This window comes from Amphiura filiformis, chromosome 17 (assembly GCF_039555335.1).
Source record: "Amphiura filiformis chromosome 17, Afil_fr2py, whole genome shotgun sequence".
Taxonomy (NCBI): Eukaryota; Metazoa; Echinodermata; class Ophiuroidea; order Amphilepidida; family Amphiuridae; genus Amphiura; species Amphiura filiformis.
This window is the reverse complement of record NC_092644.1, coordinates 44,568,755-44,593,892: the sequence shown is the minus strand read 5'-3', so window position 1 is coordinate 44,593,892 and position 25,138 is coordinate 44,568,755. Positions and strand designations below refer to the sequence as shown.

Here is a 25,138-nt window from a genome sequence, read left to right as displayed (position 1 = left end):
TCCAAGTTTGAAAGAATGATCATTCAACTCAATGTATACCGTACTAGTAGGTAACTGTCAATGGGCTTTATATTTTGTTCTATGAAATCCTTTTTGGTTTTTTTTTTACAATCTGTTTCTTGCAAAACATTTAATTAGGTTCTGTTCAAATTTGAAAACCTGCACGATATTGAAAATTAAAGCTAGCATGTAAGACGATGCTCGGTACTTGTAAATATATTTTTTCGTTAATGTTGATATAAATGTTGCATCAAGAATTATTGCATAAAAAATTCCAGATGGCTGAAAAAAATTCTCACACACATTAATGTTTTTGTAATATGTCCAAGAAATTGTAATGCAAAGTTTAAATCTCTTAAAACTTCAACATTAATGTTGCATGGTATATCAATCAAAAATCACACGTAAAGCTGTAAGCACTTGATCATTGTTATTCGTTGGAAAGTCAAAATATAACATATTTGCACAACATAAAGAATTGAAGTTGGAAAGTTTCCAAATGCAGAAATCAAATTTTTCTCGGACAAACTGTTATTTATCTTCAGTGAAAGCATGAATGACAGTTACAAAATAGATAATGTGGACTAAATTGAATGAGATACACAAACTTTAGGAAGCGGTGAGCGAGTATGTAAAAAGCGCCTGTTGAGCAAACTTGGAATGAACTGACTTGATGCACGCATTATGTAATCGTTCATTTCTTCGTAACCAGTCAACCGAATCAAATAACATTTTCGTATGTAATGCACAAGAAAATAAACTATGTGCTACATTTTAATTTTTTTGATTCTGATGTCTATTTCTCGACTTACGTTCAATTTTATTTGCTCGGTAATTTTTTCTGGGACACCCTGTAATGTTATTTTTAGTGTTGACAAATTATTTGGCAACAAATGTTTGCAAATAACATTTTTACAAATATTTGTGTTGTGTGTTTTCATACAAAACGTTTTAAAATATTTTCATGACCGTTACATAACCCGACATTCAATGTTATTAAAATGTTTTTACCCAAACCAAAAACCCAAAATATAGCCTGTATAAAACGTTTTAAATAATTTTGGTGTTTGCTGGGAATACACGTATAAAAGGGTGAATTCCATGCAGGAATTTCATGGTGTGACTAGCATCAAACAATAAAGACTTTACAGCTTTCTCACCGTGCTATACACCTACGTCGGGTTACTTGGGTGTTTACGCAATCCGGAAAGCTCATTTTCCCAAATTATTTGTAAAACCACATTAAATAGCAAATTTCCGCGAACACTTGCTCAACCATACCATGTACATTCGGGGGGAGGAGGGGTGTAACTTCAATTCAGTGTGACTATGTGGCTTTAAAACAAAACGGTATTTTGGCACGTCCCTGATGCACAAGATCTACCAGATCTGCTAAGAAAGTGCTAATTGAAATCCATAGAAACGCTTCCATGGTTAGTTTTCATGATTAATTTGACCATGGCGATTAAAGAGACCTCTGGAGCCGTCTAACGGTGTGTATATTTTTCACTCGGTAAAATGTGAATAATATCTGTAAAATGTGGTAATATGTCGAGGCACAATTTATAGATTTTGCTAAATCCGACCTTTGTTCTATGTCATGACACATATGAAAAACTTTCGTGCTTTATGATCTGCCTAATTACTAGTTTGCTCACTTCTTATACACGGCAATTCAGCTGTTGATTTCACACCGGCTGTTCTGTCTTTGGTCAGTGTGTGTTTATGGTGCCAAAAACCTATTCTCCTCGCTCGGGATATGAAAGTTAAAATCCTATTTGAAAATTAAGAAATGTTAGGAGTTTACAGTAATGATTTCATTGATTTCCTTCTTAACAAAATGTTGTTGGCTAAATGTAGCTTTGAAATGACATTAACACACAGAAAAAGTAACCAAAAAACAATCACAATTATAAACTAAAATCTAAAAAAAAAAAATTGAAAATGGCCGACCATGATTTTGGCCAATTTCGTGTCGGTCGGTGGAGGGCAAGCAAATATTTCTATGGCCTTATGCTGATATATATATACATATTTTATTTCATGTTGCAGAAGGTTAAACAATGAAACGACTTATTATATACAAACCTACATTATTTCACTTGATTCCACAAGAAAAGCTAAAAACGTGTCGGTCATTATTGATGACTATGATAACATGCATTTGGCGTAATTAGGCAATTTGAGCTACTTGTTCAGCCTAGTCAATTTATCATCAGCGGGTGACCTACTTTGTATTAAGCCAGAAATGTCGGAGGTCTGTCATGTTTACCATGGGGTTTGGCATAAAAATATTTATCACAGGTGCAAAATTAAAGGTGCATGTGAAAGATGTAAGTCTGCAGATTAATATTTTAGCATGATGACTTTTGAAAGCTCATAGGAAATTCTTAAAATATGCTTGTATAGCAGTAATACACAATACAATCTACAGGGTGTCCCCAAAAAAAGAGGCCCCTCATTGCGCCCTCTTTTTCTCCTATTTCTAAAAAGTTGATCAAATATATTTTGGTATGTGAAGAAACCGTGAGTCGTTAGCTTTAATAAACCAAAACAATTATATCAATCGGCTCACAACTTTTGAAGATATGCTCTTTTAAAGAAATGTACCCGTTTTTCACTCTGTCCACGGAGAAGGTTTGGATTGAAAAGGAGTACACATACCATGCATGAATATCAAACATTCCTCAATGATAACTTTATAAAATAACTTTATTTATGATATGGGCTTTACCGGTGGGTTTATGGGTAATGGTTTTTGTTAATAGTGTCATTAATTTGTGGGTAAAATGGATGCCGAATGGGACTTCTTTTGCTTTACTTGCAATTATTTTTTCTTGGTTATTTATGCCTTTTTGTTTTATTATGTTTCTTACTTTGTTGTATCTTGCTTTCTTTTTTATTTACAATACTTATAAGTCATTTCTCTTTTTAAAGGGTAGCCCTAAAAGGCTGTTTAGCTTGTCCTTGGTTCTTCTGAAGTGACTTTACTGTGCTGCTCTGCCGTTTACCTGGTTGCCTCCTTGGCGAATACAGGTTTCAGTCCTGGTCCTCATTGCATCACTTGCGTTGTGTACCATCCTTGTGCGCCGGATACTTGCGAATGCATTCAGTAATACGTTTGCGAAGATCTTGGATTTTGCCACAAAGGAAACAAATCAAGTGGTGTGAGGTCTGGTGATCGTGCAGGCCACTCCACAGCATGAGCCATCCCAACCACTCTGTTTGCTATCCGTGGACAGAGTGAAAAACTGGTACTTTTATTCAAAAGGGCATATCTTCAAAAGTTGTGAGCCGATTGAAATAATTGTTTTGGTTTATTAAAGCTAACGATTAAAGGTTTCTTTACATATATTTAATCAACTTGTCAGAAATAGGAGAAAAGAGGGCGCAATGAGGGGCCTCTTTTTTTTTTGGGACACCCTGTACCTAGAGTGGTACAAACAAATAAAGCATAAGGGAGTGTTCAGAAATACTTTGGTGGGGGGCTGGTAAAAAGGGAGGGGGGGCAAAAAAGTTTTGGACCTTAAAAGAGGGGGGACCAAAAAGTTTTAGGTGGTAGGAAAGGGGGGGCAAAAAAGTTTTCCTCTTCAAAACCCAAAATTTTCGCGCGCTTCGCGCGCATTGAGACCCTCTATATCACTTTTAACATGGGCAAGTTTTGGTTTTCAGTGCTTTTGTTTGAAAAATGATGGCACATGTACTTAGTGTATACATATCTATTAATTAACATTAAAGATGATCAGCAACATGCAACATCTGGGTTGGTCTAAGAAATACTGGCACTTTTTTTCATAGAATTGTATATCTCTTCAAAGGCTACAAATATGATTATGTACCAATCTGATAATCAAAATACAACTAAATCAAGAAAATATTGCAAATAAATTGGATTTCTTTGCACGTAAACTGCACACTTCAGTTTAATATTTCTCATTGCAAAATTATTTTGTACACATAGGCCCATGGGTAGATTTACCATAGGGCAGAGTGGGCACAGCCCCAGGTACCACAGTCTTTGGGGGCCAAAACTGATACCTGTGTACATTTGTGTGACCAAATTAATCTCATATTTGACCGTTATAGATTTTTGCATAAATTAGTTCAAGTTTTAACAATAGGACTATTTGACCATTCAAGCTTCAATATGGCCAAATTTTTTGCGCGGTTCGCGAGCTTTTGTATAGCCACGGATCCAAATTATGCTGATGTGCCTATGAACCTCCAAATAAATCCTCTATTTCATTTATCCCTGTAAAATCAGATAAACACCCTGATTTGGGACAAATCTAAATTAAGTATAAAATGAAAATTTCCTTGTGCTTGTATTTCATGCGCAATTGTCCCACCGGGAAGGTTTCAAACATTTGCCTCCCTCAATGACATGTGACCCAGATACCACACCAATGGAAACAACACTATTAAGTATGTTTGTTATACGATAATGGGGGGGGGGGTCAAAAAAGTTTTGTCTGTCAAAAGAGGGGGGTCAAAAAAGTTTAGCGGTCCATCGAGGGGGGGTCAAAAAAGTTTTCAAGCGAAAAATTTGAGGAAGACCAGCCCCCCCCTACCAAAGTATTAATGAACACTCCCTAAGGGAACAAACCAAAAGATCGATGACGTCCTATAAACGAAACTATTTTCGTTTAGGAGGGAGGGGGTAAAAATACTCGATTACGTTTGTACAAAAACATCGGTCTCAAGAATGTGTCATTATTATTATTATGTCAAATTTTCAACATTTCTTTATTATGTTTCTGGCAGGGAGGGAGGGGGTCGACCGAGAAACGAAACTAGTTACGTTTATAGGACGTCATCGATCTTTTGGTTTGTTCCCTAAGTACATCTTGTTTATTTGAAGGCTTTTTTGCATTTAGAATTGGTAAATCCATAAATGAAACTTTGAAGGTTTTGATACACTTCACGAACAATGACGCCACTGATTCCCACTATGTCCCGTAATATAGAAACGGGGCCCAAAATATCTGTGCCAAAAATCGCTTGCCCCCCCCTTTCAACCTGCCAAAATCGCTTGACCGTTCCTTTCGACCTGCCAAAAAATGCTTGCCCCCCCCCCTTTTGGCTTGCCAAAAAATCTTTGCCCCCCTCCCTATAATTCACCACCCCGGGGTACACATAATTATTGCACCGCCCCTTAGTGATATATTGTAGAGGGGTCATTCCATATGAAATCAAGGAGGCGCCCCACCTGACCCCCTCAGATTTGCTTTATATTTTAGTCATATGTTCTACCTGTAAAAATATTAAAAACCTGCAAATTTGAGGTCTGTAGCTCTTACCGATTTTCTGTGGCAGCCATTTAAAGTTGGAGTATGGTGGTCTAAATTTGGACCCAAAAGGTGCCCTTTAAATAAATTTCATCTTTGGGAGTCTGTGCCTTCTTTATAAAAAGAAAGAGAGCTCTGAAACTTTGTATACACACTAACTGCATGCCCAATTTGTCAAAAAAATAAAAAATAAAACAATTCTGTAATTGCGCGTTGTGTCACGGGGTCATTAAATATGCAAGAAAAATGTAATGTTTTGTAAACTGGCAAGTTTAGCCCCCTAAATTCACATTTTTGTCAGATTAATTATTTTTTGTTGTCACTGATGCTATATATAGAATAAATACAATGCATATCCAAAAAATTGAGGTCACAACTCATTTACATTTCGAATAGCGCCCTCACGAAGATGAAATTTATTGCAAATTCATCATTTTCAGGGGGCCCAAAGTCGATGTGGTCCACCTTCAAAATTTATAAAACATCACTTTTATGTAACTACTAGTCTTAAATTACAACTTTGCTAAGTCCCAGTAATTGTTTAGGTTGACTTCATATAAAATGACAAGCCCAAAGTTGACCATTTTCCTATGATTGCATGTAGTGCAAATGTGCCGAATTCGGAAGGGTTGAAAGTCAAATTGGCCACAATATTAAAAATAAATGATTAGATGAGTAGTTATTGGCTATTTACTTTTATTTCCATTTCATGTTCAATATATACAGATTCTCTATGGTAGCCATTTAAAGTTAGAGTAGGGTGATCTAAATTAGTACCCAAAGGTTGCCCTTTGAATAAATTTCATCTTTGGGAGCCTGTGCCTTCCTAATAAAAGAGAGAGAGAGGACTGAAACCTTGTATACACACTAATTGCATACCCAATTTGTCAACAAGTAAAAAAAAAAAATGTCTGTAATTGCGTGGTGTGTCACGGGGTCATTAAATATGCAAACAAAATGTAATGTTTTGTATACTGGCAAGTTTGGCCCCCTAAATTCAAATTTTTTGTCAGATTAATTGTTTTTTGTTGTCACTGATGCGATTAATAGGACAAATACAATGCAAAATTTATAAAACATCACTTTTATGTAACTACTAGTCTTAAATTACAACTTTGCTAAGTCCCAGTAATTGTTTAGGTTGACTTCATATAAAATGACAAGCCCAAAGTTGACCATTTTCCTATGATTGCATGTAGTGCAAATGTGCCGAATTCGGAAGGGTTGAAAGTCAAATTGGCCACAATATTAAAAATAAATGATTAGATGAGTAGTTATTGGCTATTTACTTTTATTTCCATTTCATTTTCAATATATACAGATTCTCTATGGTAGCCATTTAAAGTTAGAGTAGGGTGATCTAAATTAGTACCCAAAGGTTGCCCTTTGAATAAATTTCATCTTTTGGAGCCTGTGCCTTCCTAATAAAGAGAGAGAGAGAGGACTGAAACCTTGTATACACACTAATAATTGCATACCCAATTTGTCAACAAGTAAAAAAAAAAATAAATGTCTGTAATTGCGTGGTGTGTCACGGGGTCATTAAATATGCAAAAAAAATGTAATGTTTTGTATACTGGCAAGTTTGGCCCCCTAAATTCACATTTTTGTCAGATTAATTGTTTTGTTGTCACTGATGCGATATATAGGACAAATACAATGCATATCCAAGACATTGAGGTGACCATTTATTTACATTTCCAACAGCGCCCTCGCGAAGATGAAAATCAGGGGGCCGAAAGTCGATGTGGTCAACATTCAAAATTTATAAAACTTCACTTTTATATGACTACGAGTCTTAAATTACAACTTTGCTCAATCCCAGTAATTTTATAGGTTGACTTCATATAAAACGACAAGCCCAAAGTTGACCATTTTCTTATGATTGCATGTACTGCAAATGTGCCGAATTCGGAAGGTTTAAAAGTCAAAATGGCCACAATATTGAAAATAAATGACTAGACGCGTAGTTATTGGCCCTATTTACGTTTATTTCCATTTTATTTTCAATATTGGGGGCAATTTGACTTTTAAGCCTTCCAAATTCGGCACATTTGCAGTACATGCAATCATGAGAAAATGGTCAACTTTGGGCTTGTTGTTTTATATGAAGTCAATCTAAACAATTACTGGGACTTAGCAAAGTTGTAATTTAAGACTAGTAGTTATATAAAAGTGACGTTTTATAAATTTTGAAGGTGGACCACATCGACTTTGGGCCCCCTGAACATGTTGAATTTGCAATAAATTTCATCTTCGTGAGGGCGCTGTTCAAAATGTAAATGAGTTGTGACCTCAATCTTTTGGATATGCATTGTATGTATCCTATATATATAGCATCAGTGATAACAAAAAATGATTAATCTGACAAAAAATGTGAATTTAGGGGGCTAAACTTGCCAGTTTACAAAACATTGCATTTTTTCTTGCATATTTAATGACCCCGTGACACAACGCGCAATTACCAGAATTTTTTTATTTTTTATTTTTTGACAAATTGGGCATGCAGTTAGTGTGTATACAAAGTTTCAGAGCCCTCTCTCTTGGGTCCAAATTTAGAAGCCCCCTACTCCAACTTTAAATGGCTGCCACAGAAAATTCGTAAGAGCTACAGACCTCAACTTTACAGGTTTTTAATATTTTTACAGGTACAACATATGACTAAAATATAAAGCAAATCTGAGGGGGTCAGGTGGGGCGCCTCCTTGATTTCATATGGATTGACCCAGAGGAAACATATAGAGTCAGTCCACCTAAAACAAAGCGCAGTGATTTATATTGAGCTACGCACAGGCACAACGCCTAGACATTGATCCACAAGCCTCAGCACACTTTACAGGTTGTCGCTGACCACTACGGACATCATTCCATAAACCATTATACAACAATTGTCAATGCCCATCCATGTTTTGTTTTCCTATTTCAAAAAAACATGTTTTGTTTTCCTATTTTTATTAAACCATTAAAAAACCTATAGCCAGGTTTGTCAAAAATTCGTTGGTTATTGTTCACTCTATCCTGGTTGGTTGTGCAGTGTACATGTATGCTCTCTACTGATTTTAGCATCAAAATATAGCTCGGTATTATTTCCTGAATGAATAAATAAATATTATTATTAAGAGCTTACTTTTGGATCTTGCCAGGTTTATCAGTTTATATCAATGCAATATTGAGTCAATGTAAAATAAAAATTCCTTTAAAAAGGAATAGGGCGAGCAAATGAGGAAGTGTCAAGATAAAGGTGTAGTGAACTGTTTCTACAACTCGCATCGATCATAATGAGTATGTTTTTACGTCCCTCAAATGACAAGGACTATTTAGCCCATGATCTTGCAATGAGACTGTACACTAGTGCTGTACAGTGTATGGACAGTGTAGCCTAATTGTCTAATCATTTTTGACAATTTAATTCTGACCATGTGATTAAAACAGGCTTTCAGATTGGTGAGCTATTGTGTACCAAGTGATAATAATAGTAAAAATACACTGGATAATTCATGACAGCCAATGTACTGGCAAAAGGTGGGGCCAAATAAATCTTAGTTGATTCTTGAACACGATTTAAGCAGGAACCTTCAGGCAGAATTTGAATACATATTATCCTGTAACGTTTACTTAGCCTAACAGTCAATGAACGTTCATTGTTAGCATAATAAGTAGCTTTGGGTATCCTATGTTTATGAAAAAAAAGTGTTTACAAACGAATAACATCTGTTATACATATACATCTACTTGCTAATACACTGAAAGTCTAATAGAAATGAAGGATAAAGAAACGCGTTGCGTTTCTCGCCCAAAAAGTCAACTTGAATGATTAGTCCAGTTATCATGAACACGTTCAGTACCGTGGTGTATGCTCCTGATTAGTGATAAATAGGCTAAAGGATGTGCAGTACATTTAAGAAACAAATTAAAGACAGCGCAGTCGGTGGCAGATTAGATTAATAAAATGCGTTAGTCAAACCTCATCAGTTACTTCGCTAGACAGCTTTACAAGATTGGGATGGCTGGCAATATAAAATATCACTGAACCATTTTTTTTTTACTTTGAAATAGGAAAACAAAACATGGATGGGCATTAACAAATTCACAAGCCATTTATTAACCACTTTTAGCGCAACCCCGGATTCCGTAAAACCCCGGTTACGCTAGCCGAATAGGGGGAGGGATGGATCACATTCTTTATAGTTTTGGTAGCAAATTTAGCCATTCAATGCACGATTTAGCTCGTCAAACATTCAAAACTGAAATCGGGTAGCGAATCTAGAGAAATGAGAGTTTGTTCCTCTAATCGGTGGTTTTAGCTCGTCTGTGGCAGTGTAAGTGTGCCGTTTTAACGAAACGATTAAAAAGATTCCGTTAATGGTAATGATAATTGTACCCTTTATAGCAAAACCTCATATTCGGTAGATAGCTATTATAGTATTTTGAGGGCTAAAGCCCAGTTTTGCTGCCAAAACTAGGGAATAGGTTCAAATGCCTAATATTCGCTCCCACAATTGAGCAGACCACCACCTCAAAGGCCTTCAAAGCGCCGGTTTTTTTTAATCCTATTTTTGAGAAACAGCCAAATATTGAACTGTGTATTTAGTCATGAAGAATACTTATAGCTTGAAATTAAATATCCTTTGTAATATCATTTCCTCGGATTAGGTCAAATGGAAGAAAGTGCTGTCTTAACCATTTAATGTTGAACGTGGACTGGAGCTCTATAATTAATGGAGGATTCAATATAGCTATGTTGTCCTAGAAACATATCGAATTTGGCCGATACCAGTTGAAATAGGTGTAGGTTCACTAGGTTGGGACATAAATATTACTAATATGCCTAAAATTCAGGCTTGAACTTTTTTTAACCAGTTTCGCTTTAAAATATCGTACATGGCTTTAAAGCAAAACGGTGTGATAATTATGTTGACTCGTCCCTGATGCACAGAAGCTGCTGAGTAGAGAGCGCTATAATTAAAATCCTATGAATCCCATCATTGGACTCCATGGTTACTTAATTCTCATGATTAATTTGACCATGACGATTTCAAAAGGACCTTCGGAGTCACCTAATATTTTTTTCTCTCGTGACAATAATTATATCTAGGCGCGTTCTACAAATGTAGCGATATCCGTGTCAATATAGACCTTTTCATTTAATCATTCTTTAGAATGCTACAACAGGCTATGCTGTTCAAAACGCTTCGTTGAATTAGATTTCTCATTATGCTGATATACCAATATTTTATTTCATGTTGCCGAGGGTAATACATTGAAACGATTTATTCCCGGATTTATTATCCATTCCCTAGTATTGGTAGCAAACATGGGGTTAACCATCCAATGCATGATTTAGCTCGTTAAAACTGAAACTGGGTACATATTCTTATATTAGGTTTGGAAACTATTCTACAGTTTGGGCAGCAAAACCAAAGTTTCCTGCTCCAATCTACAGCAACGTAAAGTATTATATCATTTTAGCCAAACCAAAGAATTCCTTGCTAAACCCCGGGTTGCGGCAGGCAAAGTTAGGATTCACCTTTGCATAGCATAAAAGGGGGAGCGAATCTTTGGTTTTGGAATCTATTCTTAAGAGTTGGCACCCGGAATTCTATAATTTTTATTGTACCCTTTTAAAAGTGTCCGAACGCTTGGAAAAAAATCCTTAAAATTTTAAACCTAACATCAAAAGGTACCTTAAATCGGGTGCTACACATGCCTCATTTTCTAGTGTCAAGCACATTCTAAACCAATAATTAATCCTATTGTTGGACGAGGATCCAGTCTTTTACTATGGCTAATCCTTGTTTGAAGTATTGTATTTGTGTAGGTATGTATTAGCCATCCACAATGAGAGGACATTCTTTGACCTCCGCTTCAGATTGTCATGATTGGTTGAAATATTTATTCCAACAATTGGGAAAAAGAGACACATGTAGCAGCCGACATAAGGTACATTTTGTTGTAACAGGTCACAATTTTGTGTAAATTGATTTTGTCAATAGATTCAATGTCTTATCCTGCACATTTTGCATCTGCTGCGACCTCTACAAGTAAAGATTACAAGCATTTGATAGGCCGAAGGTCGCATTTTAAAGGTGGAACTGGATACAAGTCGAGCTTTAATAAAGCAGTAGGGTTTTTATTTAACGTTTTCTTCTCTGTACTTTTTACAACTTTTATCATCAATCTCACCATTGTTTTCAATCGATAGATGTACAATGATTCACCCAATTCGTTTTAAATTTAAATAAAAAAGGCGCGCATAAATTAGCCATTCACCACTCTCAAACCAGAAGTTTAGTCCGTGGATTTTTGGAAAGGCCAGTTTGTCCCTTTTAAAACTGGACCTTTGTCTAATCAAATGCTTGTAACTTTACTTCTTGAGATAACATTGGATTCACTGTGATGTCATAATGTGCAAGATTAAATGCGTCATCAGTGCATCTATTTGGAAAAAAAAAATCAAAATTACCCAAATATGGTTTAGTTTTAAAATTAAGATTTTTTCCACGTGTTCGGATACTTTTAGGCACAGTATATAATATATTTTACTTTGAGGGTTAACGCCCGGTTCTGCTACTAAAACTAATGAATGGGTTCCAAAAAACTAACATTGATTATTTCAAAGAGTTTCAAAGCGCCGCTGTATATTGAACATCAGATTCAATTGGTAAAACTGTATTCTTTATTTATTTTTGTATGTTGTCCTTATTTTAAATGTTGTGTGGTTTTGTTTATTACCCTTTTATATAGGGTCCACAACTTATAAGTTCCTCCTAATGCTTTTTGAAAGAAATTGAAAATTATTCACCGAAATGTAAAATTGTAAAAAGTTATGAGTGACCTTATCTGTTTTACAAATCTGGACCAATTTGTAGTGTCACACATCATTGCGTTCGGTCACAATGGATCATTATTTAAAAAAGAGGCAGTTTTAAAAGTTGCACCTGAGTCCATAGGAGTCAAATTTCAAACAAAACAGTATGTCAGGCTTGTTCATGAGTTTGTAATGGAAATAAAACTTAACGTCTAAGATGTTCAGTAGCGAATGTGTCCCGCTGTTAACTAGTGCATTACAACGTCGGCGCATGCTGTTTATGAAAGTCCTTATCCGTTGCTGGTTTCAGCCAGATTTACTATTGACATCTTCTGATGAACAGACGTGACACGTCGACAAGGTGCTCTCAGCTGATTTTTCACTTCTCCTGTCACCTGAAATTTTGCTTTCAATTTTCGGCCAAATTAGGCAAAACTCCCATACGACGAGCAATTTCTTTCTCTGGTACATTTTTATCCAGCAAACCTATTGCTCGCCCGCGAAGGAAATCGGGCAAACGCGGCATGATTAAAATGTGACTTTTCACATGTGATGAACTACTGGCGATGTATGGTCTTTTCTCACTGCAGTACATATCCCGCTCAATTCAGCCATTTATCATTAAAAAAGAAAAAAGATGTATACACCTGCTTTGCTTTTGAAAAAGAAAAATAGCAAAGATTGAGTTTTCTTTAAAACAAGACATTAATATTCCTGACCTGTATTGTTTGAGAGTTGACTCCTATGGACTCAGATGCAACTTATAACACTCATTAAAAAAATGTCTCTTTTTTTTCATAATAACCCATTGTGACTGAACGCAATTGCGTGTGACGCTATAATTTGGTCCATATGTGTAAAACAAATAAGGCTACCCGTACCTTTTTGTGGACCCCAAATATTTGGAACTAGGCAACATTGACGCGTTTGAAGGGTAATTATAACTTAAATTAAATAAACTTTATTACATCATTTTGATCATTTCCCCGGACGACTTGTCATTCATACAAAATGTCCAAAAAGTCAGCTTACCATTGTTTTTAATAATTTCATAGCTCTCAAAAGGTTATCGTATGGAAATCAAAATAAGGGGAGTCAAAGACTTTCATATGTTTTCAGATATTAATGTTCAAGGTCAGATAACTAGGTGTAAGTTGGTACACAAACATTACTGATGTGCCTAAAAATCAGGTTTGAAAAAAAAGAGGACCCCTTTTGAGATCTCAAAAATATGGGTCAACCCCATAGAAAAGCATATAAACTCTTGGTATGGGCCCATGCTCCAGATGTTAACCTAAAGGGTCGGTCGTTTCTCAGCAAACAAAATAGCTTAATTCAGGACTCAGGTTTGATATACTGATAGCACTATAGTTATTACGGCCGTCAATAAACATGCGGGTATAGCCGTATGTGTGCAAAAACTAAAGCCCTCTAGTTTTTTTTATTCGCATCGTTTTACATAACACTGTCATACTTGTTTCAGGATGTGTTTTTATTACTTGTTTTAAAGACCACCACACTAACTAATAAGTCTACGTGCTAGCAGTACCAGCATACTATTTCGAGCACATAAAAAAGAAATAGAAACTAGAAATAGTCATATCGAACGATTTACTCTATATATATACTCAATTTGGTGACCACTCTGGCTAGTAAGGTTTGAAATGATTGATTCGACTTCTATGGACCATTTAGAAGAAAAAAAATGCCCCATATGTCCCTCGCGAAAATCCCGGCATTTTTCCCTAGAGGCCAAAATCCAAAATGGCCCCCGCCACCATTTTGAAAATATAAGTTTCGAACCAGAGCACCTATAATCATGCACAAAGACACTTTTTCGGTTTTGTCGAGTACAATGATTCCGATTCTGACATTAGTTTGACATTACGGCATCATTTTCACCCAGAAATCCAAGATGGTGGCCGGCACCATCTTAAAAATTTAGTTTTGAACCAGAGGCCCAAAAATCGTGTACAAAGACACTTTTTTGGGTAAATCGACCCCAAGAAATCCGAATCTGACATTAATTTGACGTTATAACATAATTTTTGCCCAGAAATCCAAGATGGCTCCATTTGGTAGAGCGTAAATGTAATTTTTGAATGGGAGCACCTAGGATCATGAATTAACTCCCCTTTTTTGGCTTATTATAAAATCATATCAGCTTTATCTGGGGTTTACGTCCATTATCTGGGGTTTAGATTGCTCTGTCTGCGGTTTACGTCCCTTATCTGCGGTTTACGTCCCTTATCTATGGATAAGGCACCTTAACTGGGGTTTAGATGCCTTATCTGGGGTGTACGCTCCTTATCTGATGGAAGGCGCCTTATCTTGGGGTTAGACTGCCTTATATGGGCTTACGTCTCTTAGCTGGGGTTAAGGCGCCTTATGGGGCTTATATGGGGTTTAGATGCCTTATCTGGGGTTAATGCGCCTTATCTGGGGTTTAGACTGCCTTATCTGAGGTTTACGACCCTTATCTGTGGTTAACGACCCTAATCTACAGTTAAGGCACCTTTTGTGGGGTTTAGATGCCTTATCTGGGGTTTATGTTCCTTATTTAGGGTTAAGGCGCTTTATTTGGGGTTTGGACTTTATCTGGGGTTTAGATGCCTTATCTGGGTTTAGACTGCGATAATTATGCTAAGGTTAAGGCATCTTAGCCACAGGTAAGGAACGTAAACCCAGGATAAGGCCATCTAAACCACAGATAAGGCGCCTTATCCCTAGATAAGGGATGTAAACCCCGTATAAAGGACATGAATCCCAGATAAGGCGGAAATGATACACTTATGCTTCTGCTCTCATTCAAAAATCACATTTACGCTCTACCAAATGGGGGCCATCTTGGATTTCTGGGCAAAAATTATGTTATAACGTCAAATTAATATCAGATTCGGATTTCTTGGGGTCTGGGGTTTACTTCTCTTATCTTAGGTTTATGTTCCTTATTTAGGGTTAAGTCGCCTTATTTGGGGTTGGGACTGCTTTATCTGAGGTGTACGTCCCTTATCTGGGGTTACGGCGCCTTATCTGGGGTTTAGACTGCCATATCTGAGTTTACATCTCTTCTCTGGGGTTAAGATGCCTTTTCTGAGGTTTACGACCCTTTTCTGGGGTTAACGACCTTCATCTACCGTTAAGGCACCTTATGTGGGGTTTAGATGCCTTATCTGGGGTTTGTGTTCCTTATTTAGGGTTAAGGCGCCTTATTTGGGGTTTGGACTGCTTTATCAGGGGTCTACGTCCCTTATCTGGGGTTACGGCGCATTATCTGGGGTTTAGATGCCTTATCTGGGTTTAGATTGCGATATGCTAAGGTTAAGGCATCTTAGCCACAGGTAAGGAACGTAAACCCAGGATAAGGCCGTCTAAACCACAGATAAGGCGCCTTAGGGATGTAAACCCAAAATAAGGCAGCTTAAACCCCATATAAGGGACATGAATCCCAGATAAGGCGGAAATGATACACTTATGCTTCTGCTCTCATTCAAAAATCACATTTACGCTCTACCAAATGGGGGCCATCTTGGATTTCTGGGTAAAAAATATGTTATAACGTCAAATTAATGTCAGATTCGGATTTCTTGGGGTCGACTTACCGGAAAAAGTGTCTTTATACACGATTTTAGGTACACTGGTTTAAAACTTATTTTTTCAAGATGGCGCCGGCGGCCACCATCTTGGATTTCTGGGTAAAAATGAGGTCGTAATGTCAAAGTAATGTCAAATTTGAAATCCTTGTGGTCGACCTATCCAAAAAAGTGTCCTCTGGTTCAAATCTAAATTTTTAAGATGGTGCCGGCCACCATCCTGGATTTCTGGGTGAAAATGATGCCGTAATGTCAAACTAATGTCAGAATCGGAATCCTTGTACTCGACATATCCGAAAAAATGTCTTTGTGCATGAATATAGGTGCTCTGGTTCAAAACTTAAATTTTCAAAATGGTGGCGGCGGCAATTTTGGATTTTGGCCTCTAGCGAAAAATGCCGGGAATTTTGCGAGGGACATGGGGGCTATTTTTTTTTCTAAATGGTCCATAGAAGTCGAATCAATCGTCAAACCTTACTAGCCAAAGAGTGATCACCAAATTGAGGTTTTCAGAAAAAAAAACATGATTTACAGATTTATCTTTATTAGACAAGAATGGAATACAAAAATGGGCTCCAAAGATATCACTAATTAAGCTAATTGACTATTAAGCCAAAAAGCAATACTTAATTGCCTGATTTTGTAATGGTGAACAGAATACTATTTCACGTAAATTTAATTTCTAGAGCAGAAATTTCTTCCGAGCATAGCACTTATCTATATGTATTATAACCAACCTAATAACACATGGTGTTCATTATCAACAGTAGTTAATAATAATCGTGGAGTTTGCTTCTCAGCTAACACCAAAATACTCACCGTAAAAGCTATTGATGATGACAAACGTCGAGATGAGTGGTAGTAGCATCATTGAAACCGATCCGCATATTATATACTCACGAGGAAGTCTAAATCCTCCCGTTCATCCTGGTTTGTTGCATAGATTATCAATGCTTGTTGGCAACTTATATCTGATTATATCTGCGACGACCATGTACCTGGGTTGCACTACCAAACACTAATATATTAATTGCTACCACGACAAAATGCTCATTTAATGAGGGTTAAGAAAGACATGTCGCGTTGTCATGCATTAGCCCTTAATTACTGAACGTGTACACCTGATCTGCTTGCTGTAAACTGTTATACAGCTATGTCACTTTGACCAGGGATAGGCAAAATGTATTTTTGTCCATTCTTGTTTTTCTGTTTTCGTTTGGATAACTACCCTTTTTATCCCATTTTCTGAAACATACTAGTAATGTTGCATGATAAATTTGCATAATGTTATCGTGTTGGAAGGGGAATTATAGCTTGTAATTAAATATCATTCCCCGGGACCGTCGTCGGACGACATGTCAATTTCAATTATACGTGATGTCCCAAAAGTTGCTTAACATTCACATGTTTTCATAATTTAATGGATCTGAAAAGGTTATCGTAGGATAGGGGAGTCAATGACTTTCACAGGTTTTCATTCATGACAATATCTACAAAATTCAATGCCATGTTAATATTCACAAAACTAAAACTTGAACTATAATATTATCTAACGCTCTGTTGACTCTAACTTTCTATACTTCTATATATGTATTTATGTATATTAAAGTTTCATCCAGTAGCCAGTGGTGGACCACGTGTGCACCTATATAGAAATGGTATACACTATAATTATAGTGAAATACTAAAAAATGATAGATGTTTTATTATTAATAAGCAATGGACATAGCAGCGGTGGTGCCCCAGGTTTTATCAATGATATCGCTTGATGTACTACCGTTACAAAAATGGATGTGGAGCTATCGGTAGACATTAAGGGCGCCTATAAGGCCAAAACAAATTGTTGTATTGGAGTAACCCGCCTTACCCAAAAATTGGGTAACACAGAGATGTAGCAAAATAAAGCACTTTTCAGAGTTGGTAAAAACTGTTTTGTCATTTTTTTTCAGGAAGTGGAAAAGGAACAAAAATTCCTCCCTCCCTACCCTATTTTGCAATATCACGTTTTTTTTTTTTTTTTTTTTGCCTAACCATAAAAAAACAGTATAAAGCAATAATACTCCTTTGATATTTTAAGATATATTTCACACAACATAGCTTTTGGAAATACACCACCCTTGTTAATCAAGGGTAACTAATCAATACGTGACGTTTAATAGTTTTAACACTTATAGGCATTCACACACACCGACATGAGGTACTTAGAGGGCTATAATGGCAAGGCTTTTTAAACTGTTCCTCATACCCATAACCGGCTTTTACACAAACTATTTAGTTAGAAACAAAACATATGCAATGGTTGTAAATTTTCTCATGCACCGGAAACAAATGGTTCTTGTGAATCTTGTCTGTTGTATCCACTAAAACTGGACTTCTGACGTCCCGCAGGGTAAGAGGATGGGACCTTTGTTTTTCCTTTCATACAAAAATTCCTCCCTCCCTACCCTATTTTGCAATATCACGTTTTTTTCTACTTTTTTTTTTTGCCTAACCATAAAAAAACAGTATAAAGCAATAATACTCCTTTGATATTTTAAGATATATTTCACACAACATAGCTTTTGGAAATACACCACCCTTGTTAATCAAGGGTAACTAATCCAATACGTGACGTTTAATAGTTTTATATATAGAGGGCTATAATGGCAAGGCTTTTTAAACTGTTCCTCATACCCATAACCGGCTTTTACACAAACTATTTAGTTAGAAACAAAACATATGCAATGGTTGTAAATTTTCTCATGCACCGGAAACAAATGGTTCTTGTGAATCTTGTCTGTTGTATCCACTAAAACTGGACTTCTGACGTCCCGCAGGGTAAGAGGATGGGACCTTTGTTTTTCCTTTCATACAAAAATTCCTCCCTCCCTACCCTATTTTGCAATATCACGTTTTTTTCTACTTTTTTTTTTTGCCTAACCATAAAAAAACAGTATAAAGCAATAATACTCCTTTGATATTTTAAGATATATTTCACACAACATAGCTTTTGGAAATACACCACCCTTGTTAATCAAGGGTAACTAATCCAATACGTGACGTTTAATAGTTTTAACACTTATAGGCATTCACACACACCGACATGAGGTACTTAGAGGGCTATAATGGCAAGGCTTTTTAAACTGTTCCTCATACCCATAACCGGCTTTTACACAAACTATTTAGTTAGAAACAAAACATATGCAATGGTTGTAAATTTTCTCATGCACCGGAAACAAATGGTTCTTGTGAATCTTGTCTGTTGTATCCACTAAAACTGGACTTCTGACGTCCCGCAGGGTAAGAGGATGGGACCTTTGTTTTTCCTTTCATACAAAAATTCCTCCCTCCCTCCCTGGACTTCTGACGTCCCGCAGGGTAAGAGGATGGGACCTTTGTTTTTCCTTTCATACATAAACGATTTACCTCAGAATACTACATCAGAAATTTAATTATTTGCTGACGACTGTGTTATGTATAGACAGATTCAAAACTAATTTTGACCAAGTGGTTCAACTCTAAGATGACAAACCGTAACCACACCTTTGACCTCAGTTGGGTCAACCGTCAAAGGTCATACATCTATTCAAGTTGAATCGGTTGTTTTTATTTGTTATTATATGATTGTTGATATTTTCAGCGACGATTCTTGGATTCTATGGCACAGTCTAATAAAACATTTCAATGATATTTCAATTGATTGTATTGTGATTGGTTTACCAAAACAATAAGTTGTCTACAAACCTAATCATTATTAATCAGGAATCAATAATTATTAGTAATTAGTAAAGCAATTAGAATTTAAAATAATAATTATACAAGTATCCGTTCGTTTTCCAGGAAAGAGCATCAATAATCAATTATTATTTTTTACTTGTGTATAAGATTAAAATATCCTTGAAACTAAAACAATGGTCGTTAATAAGTATACAGTTGACGTCAATATAAAGAAGATCCGGTCTAAAACCACGGTTATTACCCAGCGTTCTTGGCGCTGCAAGAAATAAATAGGAAGAAAAACAATTCCATCAATTTCATCAAAATACATTTAAAAACATTGCATTGCTGAAATTAAAGTAAAGAATGCACCTCAAAAATATCAAGCCTTCATGAGGACGCATCGGAGTCGGACACATCAGGTTGTTTTCTGAAATTCGAGGGATGTATTATAAACTTTATTTATAAAGACTTTTTATTAGACGTACAATATTGTATGTGACATATCTACGTTATTTAATCTATTGCCATTCTATTTCCAGTAATGTTTAAGTTCTAACGAATGTTTGATGACGTAAAATCGATAATATATTTCTACCATATATTATACGTAACATATTATCGATTTTACGTCATCAAACATTCGTTAGAACTTAAACATTACTGCAATAGAATGGCAATAGATTAAATAACGTAGATATGTTACATCTAATATTGTACGTCTAATACTCGGAGTCTGCATACTGCTATAAAGTAGGTAAACAAGTACTACTAGGCGATCAATAACTGATACTTAATCGTTATGCCATTATTAAGTATAGGGATTACGCATCATGCACAATACAAGAACAAATAAACACAATGGGGAACGAAAGAGTGAACCGTATTAAAAACAACTTTTTGTCAACGATTTTGTTTGTCCTTTTTTTTTTTTAACCCCATTACATGTTTTGTTTTTATGCTGGAGTAACGGATTGTGCATCAGTTAGTGATCCAGTGGCGGATCTAGAGCAAAGGCAAGGTAAAAAATGTAAATAGTGGACGCAAAACAGAGATGTGTCTGAGGGGGAAGTGCCCCCTTCAGAATTAAACTGAAGCCCTAATTGAAGCCATTGGCGAGGTTGACGATTTTGGCACTATTATTGTGTAAAATGTTAGTTTGAAAAGCCAAAATTTGTAAAATGACGGCCCAACGGCCATTTGTGGACAAGGTTCCACTGTTACTCTATAAGTTATTGCTTTAAACATAAACTGCCGGTTGTCCAAAACAGAAGTGAAAAGGGCTTCTTTATGCATTCGCCGGGGGGTGTCTGAGGGGGAATGCCCCCCCCCCCCCCAAGTTATCAAATTTTGCAAAATAAAGAACCAATTAATAAGTTATTGCTTTAAACATAAAGTATTGTTTATCCATACAGATAGGTATCTGAGGGGGATGTTCCCCTAAAGTTATTACACTATATATTTATATCATTACTTTAAATAAAAAAGGTCCGAACTCAATTTGCAAAATTTAAAATGTTACACTTACTAAAGCATGGATGGATAGATGTTGATGTTAAGTCCGTCTTAATACTGATTTTGGTGACAAAACAGTTGCGGCACTACGCCCCCCCCCCAATATATTTCTTGCTCTACCAGTCCACTTTTTGCCGCAATTTTGTTGATTTTGCACCCTGAAATTCACTTAGCCTGTGGCTGACAGGGTCAGCAAAAGTGAGAAATTAAGCACTGATATCTGAGAGATTTGTGAACCCACCCTTGCAGACTGGCCATAAACAAAAAATATTGGACTATTAAGAATTGGATAGCAACGCCATCACAACTGTTCTTGTGGAAACGTCCCGCCGACACCAAACACTAACAATTTCCCAAAATTCGCTGTACAACACAAACCCCACAGCAAGCTACTAAAATTGACATCTGACATTCTTGAAGCACTTCACAAATCTAACGATAAGCACCCAAAGCGTATGCAGCTGGGAGGGAAAGCCTTCCATGACACGATAGTAATCGGTGTATATTGCACTGAATGTACAGCATAAATAGTGCCCTCTGTTGGACTAGCGCGGTTCCGGCATCATAGCTGAACGTATTTGCAAAATACGCATTTGAGAAAATCGAATTTGAAAATTGAGCGATTTTCATTTGCTGCATTAAATCCTGATTAAAATGCAACGCAAAATACCAATATACCATATTTTCAATTTAATTCAATTATCTGACTTATTCTGCACAAAATCAATATTAGATAAATTACGTTACTATGTGAAAAAGACTAATGACAATTTTGCCGTTCAAATGACAAATACGTCATTGGGTGAAACAGTTGCGCAAATACGTCACTTTGTGAAAAGGACGTAAACAACAATTTTACCGTACAATGACAAAGGCGCGCAAATACGTGGTGCAAATACGTCACTTTATGAAGCAGCAAATTCTTCCAATTACAGATTCAACATATTGGGCTTGCACAGAATAGATAATCAGCAAATACGTTGGTATGTAATTAATATCTTACTAATTAAGCCATTTTGAGGCCTGGTTTTTGGTGAATATATAGAGCAGATCATAACAAACTAATTTTATCAAAAATGTTTAAAATGTTGATTACGTCACTATGTGATACGGCCGACGATAATTCTAGTTTAATTGTAACAATATTGGGTAACTGTTCTTTCCTACAGATACCTACCCATGTTTTGGAGTCAATGAGAATGTTGCTTTTATCAGATTGTAAACACTTAGTGGCTTCCTGAATTTCTCTGCTGATGTTATTTTTGTCTTCTTCCTCTGCACAAAACTCTAATAATGCACAAAATTCCAAAGTCTATGAACAGAAAATTGTTTAGATATCTCTATACTGTTTACATGTTTGAAAACTAAAATACAGTACCAACATGTTCATCAAATAATCCGAATATCATGAGTAATCACAATAATACCCCCCAATCCTCTTTGTTAAGGACTCGATGTTCAATCTGGCCGACTAACTCGTCGGCGTGACCGGAACCGAAGACGCTGACCTAAGATGATGCAACGATGCTGATAAATAAATATACTATTGAGATATAAACAAAATGTGTGTCTGCCCGGTTAAAGGCCATGTTCAGTCACCAGGCCGTTTATCGGCTTCAAAGGCCCAAATCCTACATTTCACGCAACCGGTTTGTAACATTTGACAATACCCTAATAAATTAATTTCCTTGAGTGCATTGATGAATGAAGGATTATATCAACAGATCCACAAATTATTCATGGTGGTTAAACTCAAGTAAGTACTACAATTAATGTTAATTATGAAGGTCTCTGATAATTAATGACAAACCACAGAGGAAGACGATGGCAAGATGTTGCAAATTCGAAGCCCTAAATTGCTTGCGAAGACGCAACCAGTGATATGGCTACACCATATGTACATAGTTCATCGGCACGCTGCGTCTTGAAACTGCAACACGCAAGAGCACCATCGAAAAGTTCCGAGACGACGCTGATTAAGTCGGCGAGATTGAGCACCGGGCCCTAAGGCTCTGCGGAAACTGACCGAAGGTTCTCCAACAATCTTGGTTATTAATAACAACACCGTTAGTTTCGTATCAGATGGGCTACATTTTCATTCTGGTTTTGAATTTAGAGCATAATTTATTGTTTATAAGTATGCAAAAATATTTTATATTAATGACTTGAGTAAACTTTACCTGTTTCAGCTATTACCAAAGACGACTTCATTTCTTTTTCAATCGCATCTGCTCTCGGATGTCTAACCAGCAAAACAACTGGTAAAAGCTTCAGAAACACATTTCTCACCAATCGATTTTTCACAGGACCAGGCTGGGAATACACGCTCATAGATAACGTAGTGCAAAATAATGTTATTGCAACTATGGCGAAGTTCATCCTCAAGTAGATCCCTAAAAGAGGTTGGTCTCCGAAACCTGTTTCAGGGAGAGTATCAGAAACCACCAACTGGAACACAGTGAGGCCCAAGAGTATTGAAATAGCCAACGAGATTTTCTCACTGCACTCTGGAGGCATCAGGAACACTGTGAAGGCCAACAATGTGAGAATGGTTGAAGGCAATGCCGAATTTGTGAGGTGGTAAAGGGGAAGTCGACGAAGAATAATCTGGTGTTAGATAAAGTCAAGAAAAACGGAGTTACATGATATTTGTTAGAATGGATAATAATTATACTAGATTAGAAAGGAATCGGTTAAAATAATTTGTAAAAAAAATTAATCTGTTTCCGAAAAATCTCACCAAGATAGTATCATGATGCAAGCTGCGTATTTTCAGACGTTGAATAAGCAATAAGCAATATGCACATACACAGCAAATAAGATGGTATTTGCGAGCAAAGCATAAAATGCATTATGTCAGCCTCATTACCGTGACACACGTCGTTTTTCAGAAACGAAAACCGTGCAAAATAATAAGAATAACATGCGCCTGCAGGTTTCATATGTAAAAGGTTGAACTTTAGCACTTATCTAGAGGGCTGTCTTCAATATAGCAGCCTAACTTTACTTGACCCTCTTCATACCAAAACTCGTTTCTACAGTGTAAATAGGCAAAAGCTTAACTTTCGAACAACAACATTCTAGACATCATATTATAATCAGGTGTTTGGCTTAGAATAACCATGATAACACGAAATGAATATGATGATACGCAAAGAGTTTCAAGCCTATACTATTAATATAATATTTACCAGAGTACATTGTATTATCATCTGGGAGACCCATCGACTTCTTTGCATACCATCCCCGGTGAGTTAGGGTTATCAATTTGTTACCGTTAAAAATGAGCACAAAGGATAGTCCTGCAATTACGTACAAGCGTTTGGTCACTTTCTACGGTAGCGGTTTGCTTGGTAGGACGAGGGTGAATGGTTAAACTAGGCCACTGTTTACACATCTAACTTTTAACGAGTAGGAAATTCTTTACTATATTGTTTTACATAATGTTGTAACAGTATAGACTACTTGGTACCAATGTATATAGCAACGAATCTCTTCCCTTCCATCCATTAGAAATGGCAAACTTCTAGTTCTAGTTTTATTGACTTGTATACAAAAATTAAGTTGCTAACTTTATTTACAAGGTTAACAATAGTTAACAATAATATTTTTGTAATAGTTTCAGTTTACTGACCTCAAAATGTACATAGCTGTAAAACAAATCCCCAGATACGGAATATGGATACTTAAAGATGGTTGCTCTTCCTGTTACGTTGACAATTTGCCATTGAGTTTTATCATATTGATAGCTATATGAAGAAAAAAAGGCTCAAGAAGAGCATAATAATATTAATAATAGGTAGCATAATAATAATAGTTGTTATGTAAAATGGCTTGTTTTTTCAAGCGTATTATTGGTGTTAAAGGTCCGTGAACTGATCAACAGCCTCATCCCTGGATTTTTCTCGTTGTTGATGATTTTCTTGGTGTCTTATAATAGCTCATATTTATTTCATTACCATCTTGAAATTTGACGTTCGAATTAATCGACGTATTTCCGGAAAAATCGTGAAAACCCCGTCAATTTGTGGTTACCACTTATTCGACATTCCAGTCCACACGCCTATAGTAGGTTTAATGTTCTACAACGGTTTACCCGGGGTTCGAGCCCACAATCTATGGATTCATAGTCCAATGCCTACACCTCTGTGCTATGATTTGTTGTGCCTGAAAGGTGTCTGTTTATCATACTTATTGATTACGGAATAAAGTGCATACATATAATATACTATTACTAT

At 36.3% G+C, this 25,138-nt stretch overlaps 1 protein-coding gene across 4 annotated transcripts in view; it reads right to left on the bottom strand.

The window, feature by feature from the left end:
• The window catches only part of LOC140137857 (neuronal acetylcholine receptor subunit beta-4-like), a 62,022-nt gene that overhangs the window by 13,704 nt on the left and 23,180 nt on the right, over window positions 1-25,138 (bottom strand). Inside the window, exons 6-10 of one of the 4 annotated variants that reach the window (XR_011856907.1) lie at window positions 24,535-24,649; window positions 23,081-23,507; window positions 22,078-22,187; window positions 19,062-19,662; window positions 18,629-18,983 (exon numbers count right to left, since the gene is read on the bottom strand). Coding sequence is in view for 3 of the 4 variants with exons in the window: in XM_072159655.1 (XP_072015756.1) it covers window positions 19,555-19,662; window positions 22,078-22,187; window positions 23,081-23,507; window positions 24,535-24,649 (760 nt within the window). In the remaining variant the exon portion in view is untranslated. Of the gene's footprint in view, window positions 1-16,508; window positions 16,789-18,628; window positions 18,984-19,031; window positions 19,663-22,077; window positions 22,188-23,080; window positions 23,508-24,534; window positions 24,650-25,138 lie in introns of those variants that run through there. The other 3 variants (XM_072159655.1, XM_072159656.1, XM_072159657.1) reach the window with 3 other exon arrangements.